At 41.5% G+C, this 23,374-nt stretch overlaps 1 protein-coding gene across 1 annotated transcript in view; it reads right to left on the reverse strand.

Moving 5' to 3' along the window:
• Nucleotides 1-23,374, reverse strand: part of LOC109890436 (low-density lipoprotein receptor-related protein 1B) — a 179,818-nt gene that overhangs the window by 128,035 nt on the left and 28,409 nt on the right. The window contains exons 2-7 of the mRNA XM_031823860.1: nt 20,571-20,708; nt 6,182-6,301; nt 5,204-5,332; nt 3,351-3,611; nt 3,076-3,238; nt 1,341-1,563 (exon numbers count right to left, since the gene is read on the reverse strand). Coding sequence (XP_031679720.1) covers nt 1,341-1,563; nt 3,076-3,238; nt 3,351-3,611; nt 5,204-5,332; nt 6,182-6,301; nt 20,571-20,708 — 1,034 coding nt within the window. The remainder of the gene's footprint in view (nt 1-1,340; nt 1,564-3,075; nt 3,239-3,350; nt 3,612-5,203; nt 5,333-6,181; nt 6,302-20,570; nt 20,709-23,374) is intronic.

Consider the following 23,374-nt stretch of genomic DNA (forward strand, 5'->3'; position numbering starts at 1 on the left):
ACAGGAGGTTGGTGGCACCTTAATTGGGGGGGGGGGGGGGGGCTTGTGGTAATGGCTGGAGTGGAATAGGTGGAATTCCATTCACTCCGTTCCTGACATTATTATGAGCTGTCCTCCCCTCAGCAGCCGCCACTGATTCCAACAATATTCTTGGAATGGTGCAGGATACCCAGCTAGCACATGACATTCTGAGAACCATATGTTTCTTAGGTGGGAGTTTCTGTACAATCAGCGTAACGTTTCCTCATGGTTCTAATGAAAGTAATGTTCTCAAATTGTTCAGAGAATGTGAAGAAACCATGTTTCTCTGTGGGAATTTCAGTACTTCAGCCTAATGTTTTCTACAAGTTTCCTCGTGGTTCTATTTAAGTCATGTTTCACAGAACATTAAGAAAACGTTCCATAAAACCCCCAAGAAAACATGAGTAGTATTCAAAGAAAGTTCTGAGCATGTTATTTAACATATACATTCCGTTCAGCTGTGTAATTGGCCACAACCTGATCCTAATAAGTGATTGTTTCCTTTGAAATGGGGTCTGTTTGATTCGACTAAAATGAACAGCTTCGTATGAGTTAAATAAAACACGGCATGCTACACTAGCTCCATCCTGGTTTCACCGTGGAATAATTCCACGGATAGAAAACAGAAGGTTTGAATGTCACTGATGCCGTGCCACAATAAAGAACACGTGTGTTTGCATGTCCTATCTGTGCTTGGAGTTCAAGACAGTTAACCCAAAACTAAGCTAGCAGTGTTATTAAAAGTCTTATTTGAAACACGTTCTCAGAACATGATTTAATTACCTTCAAATCGTTTAGAAAACCATAATAAAACATTCTCTGGAACCTTCCGGCAACCTACAAATGTGTGTCCCCAGAAGAGGAAACATTTTCACTTATGGCTTCGTTCCCAGAACCAATTGGAAACCAAATGTGCTAGCTGGGCCTGCTCCTCCACTCCATTCTAATCCATTGGAAAAGGCTGTGACTAGGGGATACAGCAGCAGCAGGAATGTACAGTAGCATCGGTTGCATCTCTTTCAACCCTACTCCCTCTCTCTGTAGAGCAGAATAGGATGCCATTTGGGACGTAACCACTGTCTCTATGTAAAAAAGGGAGGGTCAAAGAATGTCCACACTCGGCAGAGTATCTACTCCACGACTTAACCAAAGGCTATGTCATTTGGACTATCTTATTGAGTCCTCACAAACTACCCTTAAAGTGAGACTAACTGGCATGCCCGTTGGTAAAATCGTATATGGTTTCTCTGAAGCAAAGCACGATTGAACATTGGAAATGGGCAGATCATAGGATAACAACTGTCACACGCTGTACTTACAGAGCTTTCATGGATAACAGTGTGCCGGTTGCTCCCATTGTAGTCCACCACTTCGATATAGTCCAGGACAGCATCTGCCCAGTAGACCAGCTTTCTAACCAGGTCCAGAGTAACAGCTGTGGGCTTCTCTATTCTGTTCTCCACTATCCTGGTCCTGTTGGTGCCGTCCATATTGCACCGTTCCAACTTGGCCGTACTCCCCGAATCCGTAAAGAACATTTTCCTGAAAAGCAAGTTGAATCCCAGGGTATAAAACTGTTTTTAATAGAATCCAACCACAATTGAGAATCAGTGTGCAGTAGGCCTACAGTTTGGACTACGGATGGGAATGAGCTTTGTCGCTAACTCTGACACTTTGACATTATCACGTTGAACCTGAAACATTGAGTAATGTGCACGGTTCCATAAACAGTAGGGAAACGGGTGTTGTGGAGAAATGAACTGTGGAATCACAATCGTCCTTGTAATTCCTATTTCACACGCCAGTCACATACAGAATTTATCACATGCAATGTTGTGCTGCAAATTGATGGTTTTCATTCAACCATATTTGAAAGCTCATTCGAACAGTTAAGTAGTGTTTTGTAATTAAATAAATCAATGACACCAATCAGAAAGCTATTCTAGGTGCAGTCAACCAAATGCAACACGCCAATGACTTATTTCAGCATCAAGGCTCTTTTCAACAATGAGCTTCAGAACAGAAGTATGACTGCATGTAGAGTTCACCTTCACCCTTCACTTATTTTTGATTTAAAAACATATCAAACCTAAAATTACTAATTTGAAAATTTTTAATCTGTCTACGCAAAACAAATGTATCAGATCATATCAGACTGAGACAATATCAGCTCTACGCTTTCCAGTCATTTCTACAATCCAACTCCATTTTAAGCAGAACACTAAAACATTTGAAGTGAACTAAGTGAAATCCATTGAAAACACATGGAATCCTTAGATAGTACCTGTCTACATTCCCTTTTGTCATCTGACAGATATCATGGGAGTAGAAGGGAGTCATTTCTCCCTGAAGGGGGAAACTAATGTATTGCCGATGATATCGCATCAATAATTGAACACATTGGTCCTGGAATATTACCCCTCTCACTGTGATGTTGTCAAAACAGCTTTGTTGCGTGTGAGTGCAGTGAGTGGCACAGGAAGATAACACAATCTCCTAACAGCAACTGACTGCTAAGGTGCAGGAGCCACTTAAATCCGAGTCAGGAATACCACAGGTTTGGAAGTCTAAGCCTTAAAATAGACTGTCTCAAACAGCATCGTATTCCCTATAAAGTGCACTTTTTTTTTACCGAGGCCCATAGGGCTCTGGTCAAAAGTAGTGCACTATATAGAGAACAGAGTGCCATTTGGGACCCACCTCGTAGCTTCTTTATCAGCTAGAGGTAGCACTCGGTTTTGACAACTGATACAGCTCTGCATCACATACAGATACAGGTCTACTCAAATTGAGTTGTCAAATGTTGTGAGCTGAGTCAGTTTGATTTCAAGTTTTCAAGTTAAAAAAAAATATATATAAAAAAATCTGTAGAATGTGAAAGTAAATATGGTGGTGTCTGTTGCTGCTTTTAGAAAAGGAAAATATATCATATGGTTCCACTACAAGGAACCTTAAATCAATCAGAAACATATGTGTTGGTACCAGTACAATAGCTGAGGCATATTTAGACGGGAAAAACCTGCATAAAATACATTTCTCAATTTCTCAACTTACCCCATCAATGAGTCTAGAGCAATTCCACCAGGGTTTTGAAGATCGAGACCAACTATTGTGACACATGCGTCGTCTTGTTCATTGCAGACATATATTCTTTCACTTACTCTATCCACAAAGTAAATGTTTCTTGTGAGCCAGTCAATGGCAAAATGTTCCACATCTACAACCAAATGAAAAAAAGTACATTGTGACTAGAGCAAACTTTTTTGTTAGAGCAGCAACATCCAAACCCTTATGATAGATATTTCTACATCATTTGGAATGAAACTTACTCTCTAGATTCTCTCCTATCCGTACTCTTCGCATCTGTGAAAAGCCTTTTAACTTTGTCATGGTGGCACACCAAAGCTGACCGTTGGAGTTTGTAAAGGAGATCCAACATAACGATTCATCCTTGTAACAGAAATCTAATGTGTGAATCGTCTGATTAGTATCCAATTGCTTTAGGTTGGGTATAGACGACCCATTGAGGTGTGTGACTGTGATGTGTCCTGTACTCGCAATCAGCAACACAGGTGGTCTGTCCCCAGGATCTGAGAGAGAGAGAGAGAGAGAGAGAGAGAGAGAGAGAGAGACTGAAATTAGTATCCATCCATACATTCTTAAAGGATACTTACGGCATATAATCCAACAACAGACACTTCAAAAACAGAGCATCTGAATGAGGTTATAATAAGCACTTGTTTGCTGCTAATGACCCATCAGGCAAACATTCATTTGCTTCCAAAAATCTCTGATTAATTCTCTGTAACAAGTTGATATAGACAAGCTTTTACAGGTGTCTATGTAGCTTTGACCATTACAGTGCAAGTAGCATGCTAAAATGGTAGTATTCCATTATTCAACTAGTTTGGGACATTGCATTTACTGCCACTTTCACAATTACTGGTAATGTCCAGTCACTGTTTAGGTTCCATTATTTATGGACTATTTCAAAGGGGAAAGCCAATTACTGTAGATCTCTTTCTAAGGGATAGCCCACTACTGTAGATCTCTTTCTGAGGGATAGCCCACAACTGTAGATCTCTTTCTGAGGGATAGCCCACTACTGTAGATCTCTTTCTGAGGGATAGCCCACTACTGTAGATCTCTTTCTAAGGGATAGCCCACTACTGTAGATCTCTTTCTGAGGGATAGCCCAGTACTGTAGATATCTTTCTAAGGGATAGCCCACTACTGTATATCCAGCAGGAAATTAAACAAAGGATTGTCACCAGGTGTTTTACAACTGTTATTGACCCAGGAGACATGGGTGCTGAAAGCATGGGAATGTCAGGAGGTGTGTGTGTGTGAGCGTGGGTGGGTGCGTGTGTGCGTGGCCTGGACTTCTATTCACCCATGAAGAGTGTGATTTACCAGTCCAAGGAAAGTTTAGCTCACACGGTACTTGAGTAATGGAAGTAATGCTAGTCATAAATCAGGGTTCCCTCTCTTGCTAAATCCTTTCCGTTAATGGTTATGTCTTAAAGGGACACTTCAGGATTTTGGCAATGAAGCCCTTTATCTTCTTCCCCTTGTCAGATAAACTCGTGGATACCATTTTTAATGTCTCTGTGTGCAGTTTGGAATAACTAACTAACTAACAATAACACAATTGCTAACTAGCATTAGCGCAGTGCCCGGAAATCTATTGTAAGTGCTAGCATGCTATCAGATGCCATAGACGTCCAGTCATTCCACTAACGCGTTGGCTCACGAAACTACCTCTAACCTCATTCATATGGATGTAGCGACAAAAAAACGGTATCCATGAGTTCATCTGGCTCTGGGGAAGTAGATCAAGGGTTTCATTGTCAAAAATCCTGAACTCTCCCTTTTAACAAAACTCTTGTATTATCTGCGACAATTGTAAAGTTACCTGATTGAGTCATCACATTATGCTGTGGCCCTAAGGGGGCAAAGTAACACAGAACAGCAAAGACAAGTAGACATGAAATAGCTCAGGTCGTGTTACAGTTCGGCTATACATACATGTTCACCAGATGAGTCTCCAACATAAAGTTAAATTCCTATTGATTAGATTGTAACCCCTTGGTTTACTTCATGAAACAACACATTCTAGAGGTAAAAGCTCTCCACCAAAGACATGCTGCATACTAAAGCCACGATACATCCTTCATCCTACCGGTCTTGGCTTTGCAGGACCTTCTGTTGGGTTGTAGGACGTATCCATCTGTACAGCTACATCTATATGATCCAAAGGTGTTCATACAGGCCTGGCTACATGTACCGTATACTGTGCAGTCGTCGTGATCTACAGTGAGAGGGCAGGAAGTTGTTACAAGCTAAGTGCCGTTCAAACATGAGCTAAATACAGTGCATTCGGAAAGTATTCAGACCCTTTGAGTTTTTACATATTTTGTTACGTTACAGCCTTATTCTAAAATGGATTGAATTGTTTTTTTCCCCCTCGTCAATCTACACACAATACTCCGTAATGACAAAGCAAAAACACGATCCTGTCTCTGAGCTCCATGGATGATTCCTTTGACCTCCTGGTTTGTTTTTTTGCTCCGACATACACTGTCAACTGTGGGACCTTACATAGACAGGTATGTGCCTTTCCAAATGATGTCCAATCAATTGAATTTACCCGAGAGGTGAACTCCAATCATGTTGTAGAAACATCTCAAGGATGATCAATGGAAACTGGATGCACCTGAGCTCAATTTCGAGTCTCATAGCAAAGGGTCTGAATACTTGTGTAAATAAAGTACTTCTGTTTTTTTATTTCTAAAAACCTGTTTTCGCTTTGTCATGCGGTATTGTGTGTAGATTGATGAGGATATTTTTTACAAATTTTATCCGTTTTATAATAGGGCTGTAACGTAACAAAATGTGGAAAAGGGGAAGGGGTCTGAATACTTTCCGGTACATAAACCTGGCTTAATATGGCCCCAAAAAGACATCTCAAAAGTGTCACCTTCACACATACAGAGTACAATATATGTGTGTCCATTTAGCAGTTATTCCAGAATGATCCAAATATGACTTACTGTGTTGTCGAACATAAAAGCGCGACCATTCTTTTTTTGTCATCAGTTTGTTAATATCCGACACTCATCCCTTTGATTTAGATGAATTGTTGGCTGTCGGCCCTTACCTCTGCAGGCTCGACCATCCTGTTCCACCTCGAAGCCGTCTGCACAGAAGCAGAACGTCACGTTTCTCATTATGACACAGCCGTACTGACACAACAACTCTTGGCACTTTGGCTGGAGTTCTGGAAGACAAAGTTTTAAAAAGACATTGTCGTGTGTAGGTGGTTGACATTGCCATGGAAATAGCAATGACTGGTGGTATGTTATGTTAATACATCACTAATGTCTCTGGGCTTTCAGACTTGAAGTTTCTAAGTTGAAATGTCATTTCCTTTCTTACTGCCAGCAGAAGGGGAAGAGGTGTTAAAGATTTGAACCCCCCCGAAAGAGGACATAGAAACCCTTTTTAAATGAATTATTCCGATCTCTTTGTTAGCTGTTTATCATTTGGTGTGCATGATTTATTTCACAGCGATTTCAGAAAGTGAATTGCTGTTTAAAAGCTGCTTATGTTGATACATTTCTCCGATTTCAAGGTTGCTGTCAACAGGAAATCAGTTAAGTACAAATGTAAGGTCCATTGTATGTAATTCATTACTTCCTCCAACAGCAATAACTGCTCATGATCACATGCATCAGTCAGAGAGCTGTCCAAGGCTACATCCCAAATGGCACCATATACCCTAATCCCTATATACTGTGTTGCGCTAATTTTGACCAGAGCCCTGGTCAAAAGTAGTGCACTATATAGGAAATAGGGTGCCATTTGGGACACACAGGGGTTTCCTGCTGTTCTGTCAGCATCTCTCTACACCTACATTGTATTTATTGTTTCACAAATTGGTGGTAAAAATTCAGTGATTTATATTCTTGCACAACATGTGCCACTGCCACAAATTGCAATGACTTCAATACCCAAATTATAATTCAAAAGCATTTATTTCCTCATAAACCTGTCAGTGGCTGACCTTGGGAGTGTGAAGCAGAGTTATATCTGTTTATGTCAAGCAGGCAAGAATGCTAGAGTCATCACACACAGCGTTTATAAAAAAATTACTGTCAGTGAACTTCACTTTAATTTACATGCATTCACTTTGATACAAGTATCACCTTTCTGTACTGAAACATTTCCAGGCCAGCTCCATCCCATCTCCCACTGATTACAAACAGCCTCTTCATTCTCCCATGATGCCTCACCAGGACACCACCACTAGGGAGTCGACCAAAACTCATAGCAGCTTTTCCTTCTATGAAAAGTAATATGGCTGTTCTGGTGGTGTTTGATTAATATGGCTGTTCCCCAATTCCCATCGTCTGTACTCCCCACAGAGATGGTGATGGTCCCCCACATGGATGGACATGGATGTGGGTAAGAGTTCCACTGCTGTGAGGAATTGTATGGAGGCTTGTGGAGACTGGGGAGCTTTTGCTCAGAGTGTTGTTGTAAAGCCCATCTGTAAACAGCCCATCCAACTACCTCATCCCCATACTGTATTTATTTGTTTATCTTGCTCCTTTGCACCCCAGTATATCTACTTGCACATTCATCTTCTGCACGTCTACCATTCCAGTGTTTAATCGCTATATTGCAATTACTTCGCCACCACGGCCTATTTATTGCCTTACCTCATTTGCACTCACTGTATATAGACTTTTCTTTTTTGTTTATTCCATGTGTAACTCTGTGTTGTTGTTTGTGTCGAACTGCTGTGCTTTATCTTGGCCAGGTCACAGTTACAAATGAGAAGTTGTTCTTAACTAGCCTACCTGGTTAAATAAAGGTGAAAAAAAGGACTCTAGTTTATAGTGACCCTCTCCTAGTGGTGAGATGGATCACCTCAGGGGGCCAGCGTCCTAGACCTCAGCCCCACAGCAGCCCCATCAACCCCCAACCCCAACAGCTCTATATCTTGTTTGCTGATTCCCATAGCAAACACTTGTGTCTGGTCCTGTGTCTGGTCTCTGGTTAGTGGAGCACGACGATGGCGGAATCACCTTGAGGATTCACTGTGTGAGTTATGTGGCTGTAAATTTACCACAGCGCCATGGCAGCGGAGCGCAGGGGAGGCTCACACCCTGTCAGGTGTCTTGTTTAATGGCCTGTTTCACAGCCAAGCTACATTATCAGGAATCAGAGAGGCAAATAATGCCTAGCGTTACTTAACTTTTCACTATATTTTCACTTAATCTGTAAATCTAAACTAGTCAAGATGTTTTGTATATATTGGATAGAATGCCAACACACCACTATGGCTTCCGGTTTAGCATGTGAATGGACAAGAAGCTCGTGGACGAGGCTCTTACGCATGGGTTCATTTTGCCCAAATTTGTACTTTGCATTCTACTTTCTTATATATCATATTTGATTGGTGAGTTTGTGAGTTAACTTTTTGATTCAAATGTCACACGACCTGAGGAGCAGAAGACCTGTAACTAACGTTTCAACCGCGATGGCAAATGTGAATGGTAATGGCGCCGACTTCAGTCCAACCGTTACAGAGCCTCATGCGGTCACACTCCCCAGAGATCTTCTGAACCTCCGTATGTTTCTGGTCTCAGAAATTACATTGCCACTCAGCAGAGCTTTCCTTTGTTTAAATGTTTCTATTTTTTTCTATATACTTACTGAAGGACTTTTCAGCACTTTATTACGCCCTATTGATCATTCGTACATGTACAGACACTTGGCCCCTTTTCTTTTTTGTAATAGGGTAACATACTGTGGGACACTTATTTGGCCATCCATTGTACTTGTTGCACTGATTGAAGACTCCCTGAGTCAGGAAAGTTCCGATCCACTGTTATGGGGTCTTTGTTTTGGTTGACCTATTTTACCGTTTTGTGAATGCCTTTTCAAATTTATTTCACTACTGGTGCTATGGAACCTCTCCGCGTTAGGATAGGAAGGTTTCCTGTTTAAATGCACCGACGCTGCGCCAACTTCATCCTGCTGTCTCCATTCGCTGGGGAAGGAGACTTTGGATTTGGGTGGGAGTGGAGGGGGAGTGATTTTTTTGGTCACATAAAAAAAAAAAATATTGGTTTGGTTTCTATCTTTGCTTTTTTCATCAGTTTTCTCTGTTATCTTTGCAAATGCTTGGTCTGTTTTTACACCTTTTTCATTTCAATATTTTAGATGGCTAACAACACGAATAATAGTAATATGGGAATAGGTAGTCCTAGCCCTATAAAGTTTGTATCTTGGAATAAAGCTTGAATTTACAATCTGAATTCAATCTCTTGTCCACTACAGATGCAGAATGGTTACTATTGCTAGTGGAACCTACTATGAACATAGCGACTGGGCAAGTCGTCTGCTCACACTCCAATTAAAATGCAGAGCTGCTACATGTCTGATTCCCCAAATTAAAGATTCCTCTCATAGCTTGATTTCTGACTCTAAGGGGATCAATGACACCTTCACATCTTTCTATTCCTCCCTGCATATGTCTGAATTTCCATCAGATACTGACAATATGGCTACATTTTTGGGTGAACTGGTGACTCCCACAGTTGAGGCTGAAACTGCAGATGACCTTGATTCCCCTCTCGGGCATTGAAGAAGTTATTCAGTCTATCAAGTCAATGCAGAGCAGCAAAGCTACAAGGCCTGATGGGTTTCCAACTGAGTTCTTTAAGAAATGCTATACCAAGTTAGCCCCTTTACTTTTATCTATGTATAATGAATCACTTGAACGTGGCTCGTTGCCACCTACCCTAACACAGGCTTCTCCTTAAGAAGGGGAAAGACCCCACTTCCTGTTCTTCAATTAGGCCCCTAAAGCTCCTTAATGTGGATGTAAAGGTGCTGGCGAAGGTGATAGCGAGGCGTCTGGAAGTAGTTTTACCAAGACTCATATCACAGGAACCAAGCGGCTTTATAAAGGACAGATATTCATGTTTTAACATTTGAATGCTGTTTAACATTATTTATTCTAAACAATTCTCCAACTCCCCTGAGGTGGCAATCTCCCTAGACGCAGAGAAGGTATTCGACAGAACTGAATGGGAGTACCTATTTGCTGTTCTTAAAAAATTTGGATTTGGGGACACATTTTTGCTCAAGGATCTGTCTATTGTATACCTCTCCCCAGGCCAGTGCCTGTACCAGTGACACCCATTCTGATTATTTTGCCCTGGGATGTGGGACATGCCAAGGCTGCCCACTGTCCCCTTTATGATCTGCCATCGCCATTTAGCCCTTTTCAGTAGCTTTACGGGCATCCTCCTCTTTCCAGGGTGTAGCATGGGAAGGAGTTGAACATAGCTTATCATTATATACAAATGATTTGATACTCTATGTAAATAACCCTGTAACCTGTTTACCTTCTATCCTTTCTATTCTGGAGAACTTTGGCTCCTTCTCCGGTTACAAGCTGAATCTCCAGAAAAGTGAGTGCTTCCCAATCAATCCAGAAGCGCAACAGCTCCAGCAGGCAGACTTGCCCTTTCAGCTTAGCCACTCTGGTTTCGAATACCTTGGAGTGAACGTAACTCGTTCATTACAGGCTCTTTTTTCTGCAAACTTTGCTCCCCTATTTGCTCAAATGAAAACTGATTTTCAGAGATGGGGTAGCTTACCACTATCACTTATAGGAAGGATTGATGCTGTAAAAATGAACAGTTCTCCCAAATTCCTTTATCTATTTCAATCTATCCCATTGTTTTTAACAAAGTTTTTTTGTTGTCAATCAATCAGGCTGTTACCACATTTATCTGGGGAGGAAAGGTACCCAGTCAGTAGATCTTTACTTCAGAGATGCAAGTTTAGTGGAGGGCCGACACTACCCAATTTTGTATACTATTACTGGGCAGCCAACTTTCAGAAATTGCCATTCTGGTTATATGCTCCAGATACCCCATGATGCCACCTAGAGGCAGTTTCTTGTATTTCTGCTGCTCTTTCTGCTTTACTCTGCTCTTCTCTCCCAGTATCCCCCTCTCGCAGTCATTTCTCAGATATATCTGCGTATTTTGTCATTGGACAAACACTCCACCAACAAAACTAAATCTGCTTGGGAATGGGAAATGGGTGTTGAATTTACACAGGAGTGGTGGGATGAGGCGATTGATAGAGTCTTGGCGGTTCAAAACAATTTAAGGTTTTACATACAGTGCATTTTTACAAATCCAGATTGTCTGTCTGAAATACATCCACATGAAAATGATGAGTGTGATAGATGTCATGTCTCACCATGTGACCGTAGTCACATGTGCATTCAATGGTCTAAACTACAAGATTACTGGGATTCTATTTTTAGAACTTTGTCTGATGTGCTTGAAATGAACCTTCAGCCGTGTCCCTTAATAGCTGTTTCTGGTATTGCGTAAGACTTGTTCTGCTTGGACCCCAAACATGCCCATATTGTTGCTTTTCCATCCTTATTAGCTCGACGTAGAATTCTTCACCCGTGGGAGTCTGCTCCGCCCCCCTCTACTTCTCAATGGCTCAACGATGTAATGTTCTTCCTAAAGCTTGAGAAAATGAATTATTCTCTTAGGGATTCCAATGATACATTTGTTAGAAAATGGCAACCATTTATATCATATGTTAAAGGCTCGCAGAGGCTCCCCTCTGATGAGATGCTTTAAGGTTTCCCAGAAGGCATTTACCAGTCGTCATTACATAATAGGTACAGTCATCAATATAATACTATCCAGTCCAAGCATGTTTGTCTAAGGTTTACTGATCATTTATTTATTTCTGTTTTTGTATTTGGAAACTGTACTGAGTTGTTTGTATATATATTTTTTCCCCCTGTATTCTCGACTGTTTTTTTGTTGCGATATCTCTGTAGAATTGTTGTTTTCTAGGACCGAATTGAGCGAGGGTGTGGGGTGGGTTGGCTATATGAGGTGATCAGGGTGGGTGGTTGGGTGGTTGGGAGGGAGGGAAGGAAGGATTTGAGGTGGGTGGAAGGGGTGGGGAAGGGACTAGGGGGGGTCGGGTGGATATGTTATGTGGTGGAAGGGAGGGAGGGAGGGAGGGAGGGAGGGAGGGAGGGAGGGAGGGAGGGAGGGAGGGAGGGAGGGAGGGAGGGAGGGAGGGAGGGAGGGAGGGAAAAAGGGTGGTTGGGATGGAGGGAGGGAGGGAGGGAAGGAAAAAGGGTGGTTGGGATATGGTCAAATCTTTGTACTTACATTGATATACAGTCGTGGCCAAAAGTTTTGAGAATGACACACATGAATTCTCACAAAGTCTACTGCCTCAGTTTGTATGATGGCAATTTGCATATACTCCAGAATGTTATGAAGTGATCAGATGAATTGCAAAGTCCCTCTTTGCCATGCAAATAAACTGAATCCCCCAAAAACATTCCCACTGCATTTCAGCCCTGCCACAAAAGGACCAGCTGACATCATGTCAGTGATTCTCTCGTTAACACAGGTGTGAGTGTTGACGAGGACAAGGCTGGAGATCACTCTGTTATGTTGATTGAGTTCGAATAACAGACTGGAAGCTTCAAAAGGAGGGTGGTGCTTGGAATCATTGTTCTTCCTCTGTCAATCATGGTTACCTGCAAGAAAACTCTTGCCGCCATCAATGCTTTGCACAAAAAGGGCTTCACAGGCAAGGATATTGCTGCCAGTAAGATTGCACCTAAATCAACCATTTATCGGATCATCAACAACTTCAAGGAGATCAGTTCAATTGTTGTGAAGAAGGCTTCAGGGCGCCCAAGAAAGTCCAGCAAGCGCCAGGACTGTCGCCTAAAGTTGATTCAGCTGTGGGATCGAGGCACCACCAGGAACATAGCTTGCTCAGGAATGGCAGCACGCAGGTGTGAGTGCATCTGCACGCACAGTGAGGCAAAGACTTTTGGAGGATGACCTGGTGTCAAGAAGGGCAGCAAAGAAGCCACATCATTCTGCAAAAGGTACAGGGATTGGACTGCTGAGGACTGGGGTAAAGTCATTTTCTCTGATGAATCCCCTTTCCGATTGTTTGGGGCATCCGGAAAAAAGCTTGTCCGGAGAAGACATGGTGAGCGCTATCATCAGTCCTGTGTCATGCCAACAGTAAAGCATCCCGAGACCATTCATGTGTGGGGTTGCTTCTCAGTCAAGGGAGTAAAGAATGGTACCAACATATACTCCGAGAGCAACTTCTCCCAACCATCCAGCAACAGTTTGGTGACGAACAATGCCTTGTCCAGCATGATGGAGCACCTTGCCATAAAGCAAAAGTGATAACTAAGTGGCTCAGGGAACAAAACATCAATATTTTGTGTCCATGGTCAGGAATCTCCCCAGACCTTAATCCCATTGAGAACGTGTGGTCAATCCTCAAGAGGCGGGTGGACAAACAAAAACCCACAAATTCTGACAAACTCTGTAACGGCATTCAGAGGTGGAAGAAGGATCGGACCAAAGCGCAGCAGGCTAAGTGTTCATGATGATTTATTCAAAACGAACTGAACACTCAAATACAAAACAATAAACGACGTGAACAAAACGAAAACCGAAACAGTACCGTGTGGCCAAAACACTCACACGGAAAGAAAACACCCACAAACCAAAAGTGAAACCCAGGCTACCTAAGTATGATTCTCAATCAGGGACAATGATTGACAGCTGCCTCTGATTGAGAACCATACTAGGCCGAACTCAAAACCCCAACATAGAAAAACACACATAGTCTACCCACCCAACTCACGCCCTGACCATACTCAAACAAAGACAAAACAAAGGAACTAAGGTCAGAACGTGACAAACTCCAAGCATTGAATATGCATGAATGGGCTGCCATCGGTCAGGAGTTAATTAACAGTATGCCAGGGCGGATTGCAGAGGTCTTGAAAAAGAAGGGTCAACACTGCAAATATTGACTCTTTGCATCAACTTCATGTAATTGTCAATAAAAGCCAATGACACTTATGAAATGCTTGTAATGATACTTATGTATTCCATAGTAACAAAAATATCTAAATACACTGGAGGAGCAGACTTTGTGGAAATGTATATTTGTGTCATTCTCAAAACGTTTGGCCACAACTGTACATTTGGTCAAATTTGAATACATTAAAAAATTAAATAATGATACATTACAACTATCTAAAGTAACATTAGGGTGATGAGATATTCTCAGTGCATTTTAACGTCTCATGTTTCCTTGGAAACATGCATTGCATCTCTCCCGCTTTGCCTCTCATTGGGAGTGCATGCCTGTACTCTTGAGTAAAACCTCTTAACTCACTCACTGATCTCTTATGATTAGTTGCTAATGTCCCATCTGCTATTGTCATCCTCAGACCATAAATAAGCCACTCATGCCAACAGAAACAACCCAAGATGAGGAGCTGAGTGGAGCTAATGCACTTTTGTATCCAAACACAGTGTTTGTACAGTATGCTCTTTTTAGAGACTGTTTAGGGCCCATAGACTTAAGGAGTAACTTAAACACAATGCATCCTCGTCCCTTTACAGAAGTTACAATTTGGCTTATTGGACCATTATTCACAGATAATTGGTCAATCTGGATGTATTTGCTATCACGTCTTCTGCTCTAACGATACAGCATAAAGCAGTAAACCAACTTCTCTGCTTGTCGCCGCCTACTTGTCGTGCCTTAACAAAATAGATGGAGATATTTTCCTCCGCCTCACTTACTCTACACGGCAGGATCCATTAAGTGCTCTCTCTGTAGCCTCACTTACTCTTTTAAGTTGGCAGTTTATTCTATGTCTTTTAAAAAAAATAAAATGCCAGTTTATTCTGTCTTTGTACATTCCTATTCTTAACTCTATTCTGCGAATGCAGTATTTATTCAACTGCTTTTGTATTCATCAGAGGAGAAACGGGGAAAAGTGGGCAGAGCAGAATACTGTAGTTGATTATTTCCACTGGGAGATGAAAGAGTTCACAGTGAGGCTTTCTATACATCTCTTTTCTGCAACACCTGCACCGGTTTTGTTGTTGTTGCTGCGGTGTTTTAAGTGTTTCACAGAACAAGTAAGACATATGGCATCCTTCGAGGTTAAGTTGTAAAAAATGTTGTATCCTTTGTAGGCTTTGTACAATAGCCATAGCTGTTTATGAAACACGTATCATAGTTTCCTGCAATTACTGCACCGTTCTGCTTAACAAAGTCACGATAAAGATGTTTCCTTGAAAGAAGTTGCCTAGTCCTAGCTAAAAATAATCCTCAGTATCATGAATATGGTAATGTGATTGCAGTGTCATAGCACATGATGAATCATTCAAACGATCAAAGATGCCGTTCAGGTTTGAAGAACAGTCTTTTACACTAAGGTTGACTGAGGACTCTTAAGCCTTGTTCACACTGCAGGCCTTAATGCTCAAATCCGTTTTGTTTTTCAAATCAGTTTTGAAATACTGACTGTCCAAACAGCAAGTTACAAGTAACCAAATCGGATTTGTGTGTGTTCAGACAGCAGTTATTTGCTGACTTGTCTACACTAGTTGTCTTAGAAAATACGGGTGTGTGAACACTGGTGTAGGCTGATTGGTGGTGGAGGTGGTGAAGCTAAGGTGACAGCAATGGCTGCCATGGACGTTTCCAAGTTACTTTGAATGTTCAACATCATAGTGTAAGAACACATTTCAAGCCTCAAAGGATAAAATGATCCAACTTTCAAAACAAGTCCTTTTTGGCTAGCCACAGCAGTCAACTAGCTAGCTAGGTAGCTGTTTAACTTTCTAGCACATTCACTAATGTGTTTGTAAACAATAACCTAGCTAGATAGCTGCCACGTGTACTTTTCAAACTGTCAACAGAACTAGAAAGCAACAAGATATGCCAAATAACAGTCAAAAAAACACTTGAGGGCAAATAAATCGGATTTAAATCTGATTAGGAATCAGGTTTATATCTGTTTTCAAACCACCTATGAAGGTGGTTTGAAATGTGTCATGAAATATCCAATTCCATGTGCTTTTTGGCTGTTCAGAATGCAGGATTGGATTTGAATCACTTAAGCTGCCAGTATAAATTGGTGCTATATACTGTATATATGTATATATATTTATATATAAAAATTGGTGCTATATACTGTATATATATATATATATATATATATATACAGTATATATATATCCAATTTATATATATATACATATATATATAATGCAGCAGCGCCTCTTCAACCTCAGGAGGCTGAAGAAATTCGGCTTGTCACCAAAAGCACTCACAAACTTCTACAGATGCACAATCGAGAGCATCCTGGCGGGCTGTATCACCGCCTGGTATGGCAACTGCACCGCCCTCAACCGTAAGGCTCTCCAGAGGGTAGTGAGGTCTGCACAACGCATCACCGGGGGCAAACTACCTGCCCTCCAGGACACCTACACCACCCGATGCTACAGGAAGGCCATAAAGATCATCAAGGACATCAACCACCCGAGCCACTGCCTGTTCACCCTGCTGTCATCCAGAAGGCGAGGTCAGTACAGGTGCATCAAAGCTGGGACCGAGAGACTGAAAAACAGCTTCTATCTCAAGGCCATCAGACTGTTAAACAGCCACCACTAACATTGAGTGGCTGCTGCCAACACACTGTCAATGACACTGACTCAACTCCAGCCACTTTAATAATGGGAATTGATGGGAAATGATGTAAATATATCACTAGCCACTTTAAACAATGCTACCTTATATAATGTTACTTACCCTACATTATTCATCTCATATGCATACGTATATACTGTACTCTATATCATCGACTGCATCCTTATGTAATACATGTATCACTAGCCACTTTAACTATGCCACTTTGTTTACATACTTATCTCATATGTTATACTGTACTCGATATCATCTACTGTATCTTGCCTATGCTGCTCTGTACCATCACTCATTCATATATCCTTATGTACATATTCCTTATCCCCTTACACTGTGTATAAGACAGTAGTTTTTTTGGAATTGTTAGTTAGATTACTTGTTCGTTATTACTGCATTGTCGGAACTAGAAGCACAAGCATTTCGCTACACTCGCATTAACATCTGCTAACCATGTGTATGTGACAAATACAATTTGATTTGATTTGATTATTAAATCACCAGTTAACATTTTTATTTATTATTTCAATGTTTTTTTGTTTGTTACTGCACCTGGTATTCCCAGGGGTTCTCCTGTCACAGTACTAACCAGGCCCGATCCTGAACAGGCTTGTTCAGGGTGGTATTGCCACAAGCGTATTGTTTAACCCTGTTTCCACCCAAAATTAGGTCCCTTGGGTCATTTCTGCAACTCCTCAATGGGCTCGGGAAGAGGCGACGGTTGGGATTCGCATCCTGCGAAACATGACCCACCTGTCCTCCTACTTCGTATCACTCTGCTCGCTTAATCCAGATATCAGTTGCACCAATGTGTCAGAGGAAACACTGTTTGACTGACGAGTCAGCTTGCAGGCAACCGGCCTTGTCACAAGAAGACGCCAGAGCACGGTGAGCCAAGGGAATCCCCACTGGCCAAACCCTCTCCTACACCGGACAGCGCTGGGCCAATTGTGCGCCGTCCTATGAGGACTGAACCTCAGGCTGTATTGGCGCATCAGCACTGTGGTGCTGTGCTTTTGACCGCAGTGCCACCCAGGACCCCCTCAAAATTGACAGTTTACTATTAGGCAACTAATTCATCCTCTGTTTGGATCAGGTAGTTGATGGGATAACTTTCTTGGCTAGTTTTCATATTAATGATTGTGAAACTTTATTCACAACTTATTATTGTTGCCATGAGACATTTATTTTGTCATCTGTATTTGTCATACATTGCAGAGTATGATATCATGTTAATGTGTGTACTTTCATTGTATTGCTATTTGGAATGCTTTCCAAGTTCTTCACAAACAGTGATGTGTCATCAACTGTGAAACGGCCTACGATGATGGGGCCTGACCTGTCCAGCTAAGTCACACACTTTAGATGGAGGACTGCACGATGGGACAGCTGGTACTCCTGGAGACTGACGTCACACCCTGGTGGGAGGATACCTTCGACGAGGAGAGCACCGAGTCTCTCATGACCATGGACAAGAAGTTCATGCAGGCCAAGCAGACGGCGACCATCTTCTTGAGTCTCCACATTGTCCTGGCAAGCATTTGGGTGGTAACTATTACATGGACTCAATGCTGTTATTTTTTAAGGTCTAATCACCTCTCTCCACATCGTTCTCTGGTTCCTCTGATTGTTTTCTACAATGCAGAGTATCCACAGGGGGGAAATTGTAGTGTAAACATTTGAGAAGTTGATACTCGTGACTAGTGACTTGCAGGCGCTGAGACCCGGCATGATGACTGCACAGGAGGCTGCTGAGAGGATGAATGGAGTCAATGGAATGTTTGCTATCATTCCATTTATTCCGTTCCAGCCATTACTATGAGCCCGTCCTGATCAAGCTGTTGATTGTGGCCTGTGGAATGTTGTCCCACTCCTCTTCAATGGCTGTGTGAAGTTGGTGAATATTGGCGGGAACTGGAATACGCTGTCGTACACGTCGATCCAAAGCATCCGAAACATGCTCAATAGATGACATGTCTAGTGAGTATGCAGGCCATGGAAGAACTGGGCCATTTTCAGGTTTCCAGGAATTGTATAGAGATCCTTGCGATTTCGCGCTGTGAATTATCATGCTAAAACATGAGGTGATGGCGGCGGGTGAATGGCAAGACAATGGGCCTCAGGATCTCGTCACAGAATCTCTCTGCATTCAAATTGCCATCGATGAAATTCATTTGTGTTCATTGTCCGTAGCTTATGCCTTCCCATATCATCATCTGCCCAGTACCGTTGAAACCAGGATTCATCCATGAAGTGCACACTTCTCCAGCGTGCCAGTGGCCATTGAAGGTGAGCATTTGCCCACTGAAGTCAGGGCAAGACCCGGCGAGCACGCAGATGAGCTTCCCTGAGACAGTTTCTGACAGTTTTTGCAGAAATTCTTTGGTTGTGCAAACCCAACAGTTTCATCAGCTGTCCAGTCTCAGACGATCCCGCAGATGAAGACGACGGCTGGCATGGTTACACATGGTCTCAGGTTGTGAGGCCAGTTGGACGAACTGCCAAATTCTATAATACGATGTTGGAGGCGGCTTTTGGTAGATAAATTAATATTACATTCTCTGGCAACAGCTCTGGTGGTTGTTCCTGCAGTCAGCATGCCAATTGCAAGCTCCCTCAAAACTTGACACATCTGTGGCATTGTGTTGTGTGACAAAACTGCACATTTTTAGAGTGCCTTGTATTGCCTCCAGCACAAGCTGCACCTGTCTAATGATCATGCTTTTAAGCAGCTTCTTGGTATGCCACACCTGCCTTGATGACAAATATGCACACTCTTGGCATTCTCTCAGCCAGCTTCATGAGGTTGTCACCTGGAATGCATTTCAATGAACAGGTGTGCCTTGTTAAAAGTTGATTTGTGGAATTTCTTTCCTTCTTAATTGTGGATGGATTATTTTGGAAAAGGAGAAATGCTCACTAACAGAGGTGAAAACAAATTTGTGCACAACATTTGAGAGAAATAAGCTTTTTTTTCTATATGGAACATTTCTGGGATATTTTATTTCAGATTATGAAACATGGGACCGACACTTTACATGTTACCTGTATAATTTTGTTCAGAATAAATTGTCATGTTTGGATTGTTTCAAGAGTTCATAAAGAGCTATGCATTTTGATATATTCTATTGTACGGTAAGTGCTCTGGATGTATTGTTACAGGGACACTGTGTTATGCTGAAGGCGGATAGTTGAAAGAGGAGCGACACGGGTGTGCTCTTATCATTTTAATGTGGTCGATTAGATTAGAATCTTGGTGTGATTACCTGCCTATTGTTTTAACTAGCACAGTGCAAAGAAATGTTCATTCAGGCTGGGCGTGAGTTTCTGCTTGAATGTTTTAAAAGTCAGTGAATTCGTTCATACTTTGAGAACTTGTTAGTAAGCTCCTCTGTGTATCACACACGTAGTATTTTCTCTTAGAGATTCTTTCGAATTGAAGATATATGTAACCACGTTAAGTCGTACGTAGCTGATAGTCACCTACTTTGTAGTGTATCATGTATTCCATGCACACTGGAATTGTTTGAGTGTTAATTCTGTTGTGACTAATTCATCCTATTAGTTGAATTGAGTAAATGCATTCCTCGTCTTACAGAGTAATTAGTAGGTCTATTGGTAAATATAACTGACACTAGACATAGTATGTTCTGGGGTTCCACCTTGACATCCCTACATGACACAATAAATGAACGCTAGAGCATTGGTCGCCAGGATTACTGTAGCTATTTGTATCTAGTCTCGTAATAACTGCATGACGCCGCAAAATAGACACATGTTCATTATAATCCTACTGAGAGGTGATGTAAGGCTGGATCCTCCGGGAAATGTACAGGGCCTGCTGCATTTATTCACATGGTAATGAAGTCAGATTGGCGAATGTCGTTTATTGTCATATTCAACATCATTTCGTTCAACGACACACTCACCTCGACAGTGTACTCCTTCATCATATCCGTCCTCACAATCTCTCACTCCATCGCAAAGTTTATTGAAGTGGATGCACATTTTGGAGCCAATGCACTGCATGTGATTCGGCGGACATCTCGCCAACTCAGCTTTTGTACCTAAAACGAGGATAAAAAAATTCAAAAAAACATCATCCGTTCAAAATAATATTCCTTGATTTGGTCATCAACATGAAGACATTGTAGGCTTATGAGAGCCAGTAAAGTTAAGCTGTCTTTCCCATGACAAAAGACACACAGGTGTATTTGGTCTATGCTAGACTGTCTTTAACGAGACTATTGTGTTGGTGGTATACTTTTACCATCCCCACATGTTCACCCCACCATTGCTCCAGTCTTGTCAAACATACACCGTGAATGTTTTCTTTAGAGTTGGTGCTTCATGGTTAACACCCAAGATTTCCATCTATTGACTTTCCCTGTGGGTCCATTCCCTGTGGGTCCATTCCCTGTGGGTCCATTCCCTGTGGATCCATTCCCTGTGGGTCCATTCCCTGTGGATCAATTTTTATGATCCCAGCAAGAGGCTCATATATAATTTAGAAAATGTGAAAAAATATACAAATACAGTACTAGTCAAAAGTTTGGACACACCTACTCTTAAGGGTTTTTCTTTATTTTCACATTTTTTTTTTTTACATATATATCAGTACAAAGTATTTTTCATATTTGTTTTTACATATATACAGTGCCTTGCGAAAGTATTCGGCCCCCTTGAACTTTGCGACCTTTTGCCACATTTCAGGCTTCAAACATAAAGATATAAAACTGTATTTTTTTGTGAAGAATCAACAACAAGTGGGACACAATCATGAAGTGGAATGACATTTATTGGATATTTCAAACTTTTTTAACAAATCAAAAACTGAAAAATTGGGCGTGCAAAATTATTCAGCCCCCTTAAATTTATACTTTGTAGCGCCACCTTTTGCTGCGATTACATCTGTAAGTCGCTTGGGGTATGTCTCTATCAGTTTTGCACATCGAGAGACTGACATTTTTCCCATTCCTCCTTGCAAAACAGCTCGAGCTCAGTGAGGTTGGATGGAGAGCATTTATGAACAGCAGTTTTCAGTTCTTTCCACAGATTCTCGATTGGATTCAGGTCTCAGGTCTTTTGCAGACTCCATCAGTTTTTCTTCCAGAATGGTCCTGTATTTGGCTCCATCCATCTTCCCATCAATTTTAACCATCTTCCCTGTCCCTGCTGAAGAAAAGCATTTACGCTGAAGAAAAGCTTTTACGCCAAACATAACGTTTTGCATTGTTGCCAAAAAGTTCAATTTTGGTTTCATCTGACCAGAGCACCTTCTTCCACATGTTTGGTGTGTCTCCCAGGTGGCTTGTGGCAAACTTCAAACGACACTTTTTATGGATATCTTTAAGAAATGGCTTTCTTCTTGCCACTCTTCCATAAAGGCCAGATTTGTGCAATATACGACTGATTGTTGTCCTATGGACAGAGTCTCCCACCTCAGCTGTAGATCTCTGCAGTTCATCCAGAGTGATCATGGGCCTCTTGGCTGCATCTCTGATCAGTCTTCTCCTTGTATGAGCTGAAAGTTTAGAGGGACGGCCAGGTCTTGGTAGATTTGCAGTGGTCTGATACTCCTTCCATTTCAATATTATCGCTTGCACAGTGCTCCTTGGGATGTTTAAAGCTTGGGAAATCTTTTTGTATCCAAATCCGGCTTTAAACTTCTTCACAACAGTATCTCGGACCTGCCTGGTGTGTTCCTTGTTCTTCATGATGCTCTCTGCGCTTTTAACAGACCTCTGAGACTATCACAGTGCAGGTGCATTTATACGGAGACTTGATTACACACAGGTGGATTGTATTTATCATCATTAGTCATTTAGGTCAACATTGGATCATTCAGAGATCCTCACTGAACTTCTGGAGAGAGTTTGCTGCACTGAAAGTAAAGGGGCTGAATAATTTTGCACGCCCAATTTTTCAGTTTTTGATTTGTTAAAAAAGTTTGAAATATCTAATAAATGTCGTTCCACTTCATGATTGTGTCCCACTTGTTGTTGATTCTTCACAAAAAAATACAGTTTTATATCTTTATGTTTGAAGCCTGAAATGTGGCAAAAGGTCGCAAAGTTCAAGGGGGCCGAATACTTTCGCAAGGCACTGTATCAGTACAAAGTATTTTTCCCAATTCTTTACATATATATCAGTAGAAAGTATTTTTCATAATTCTTCACATATATATCAGTACAAAGTATTTTTCATATATTTTTTTAAAGCAGTATAGAATCTGTTTGTAATTAAATCACACAGAAAGGTTTCATTTATTATATCCCACAGGGCTACTCAACATCTATTATATTCACTATCGCAATACTTATGAATAAGTTTTGAAAAGGGAGCAGAAAGCAATGTCTCGGCGAACCATTATTGGCTTATTGCAATACAAAAAAAGAATTGACTGTAAATCGTATCTAACCTGATAGTCTGCAGCTATACAAATATATCACAGAGCAACATTACCTCACTACTATTCATCCATTATAGAAATGTGCCATTTTTTATGATTCTTCAGATAACAGACAGAACAGGTAGAGGGCAGAACACACACAGATCCCCTACCAAATCAAACCCACCACAACCACCCCCCCATGCTCTGACAGAGCCCCACCCCAAAATCAGACGTATTAAAACATGATATACAATGAGGGCTCTAATTTAACAAACGTAACACAATGGTCAAGCTAAGTGCTGGGCAGTGGCGTTATAGGTTCGGGGGTGTGTCAGAAAT

The sequence above is a fragment of the Oncorhynchus kisutch genome, linkage group LG5 (assembly GCF_002021735.2).
Source record: "Oncorhynchus kisutch isolate 150728-3 linkage group LG5, Okis_V2, whole genome shotgun sequence".
Taxonomy (NCBI): Eukaryota; Metazoa; Chordata; class Actinopteri; order Salmoniformes; family Salmonidae; genus Oncorhynchus; species Oncorhynchus kisutch.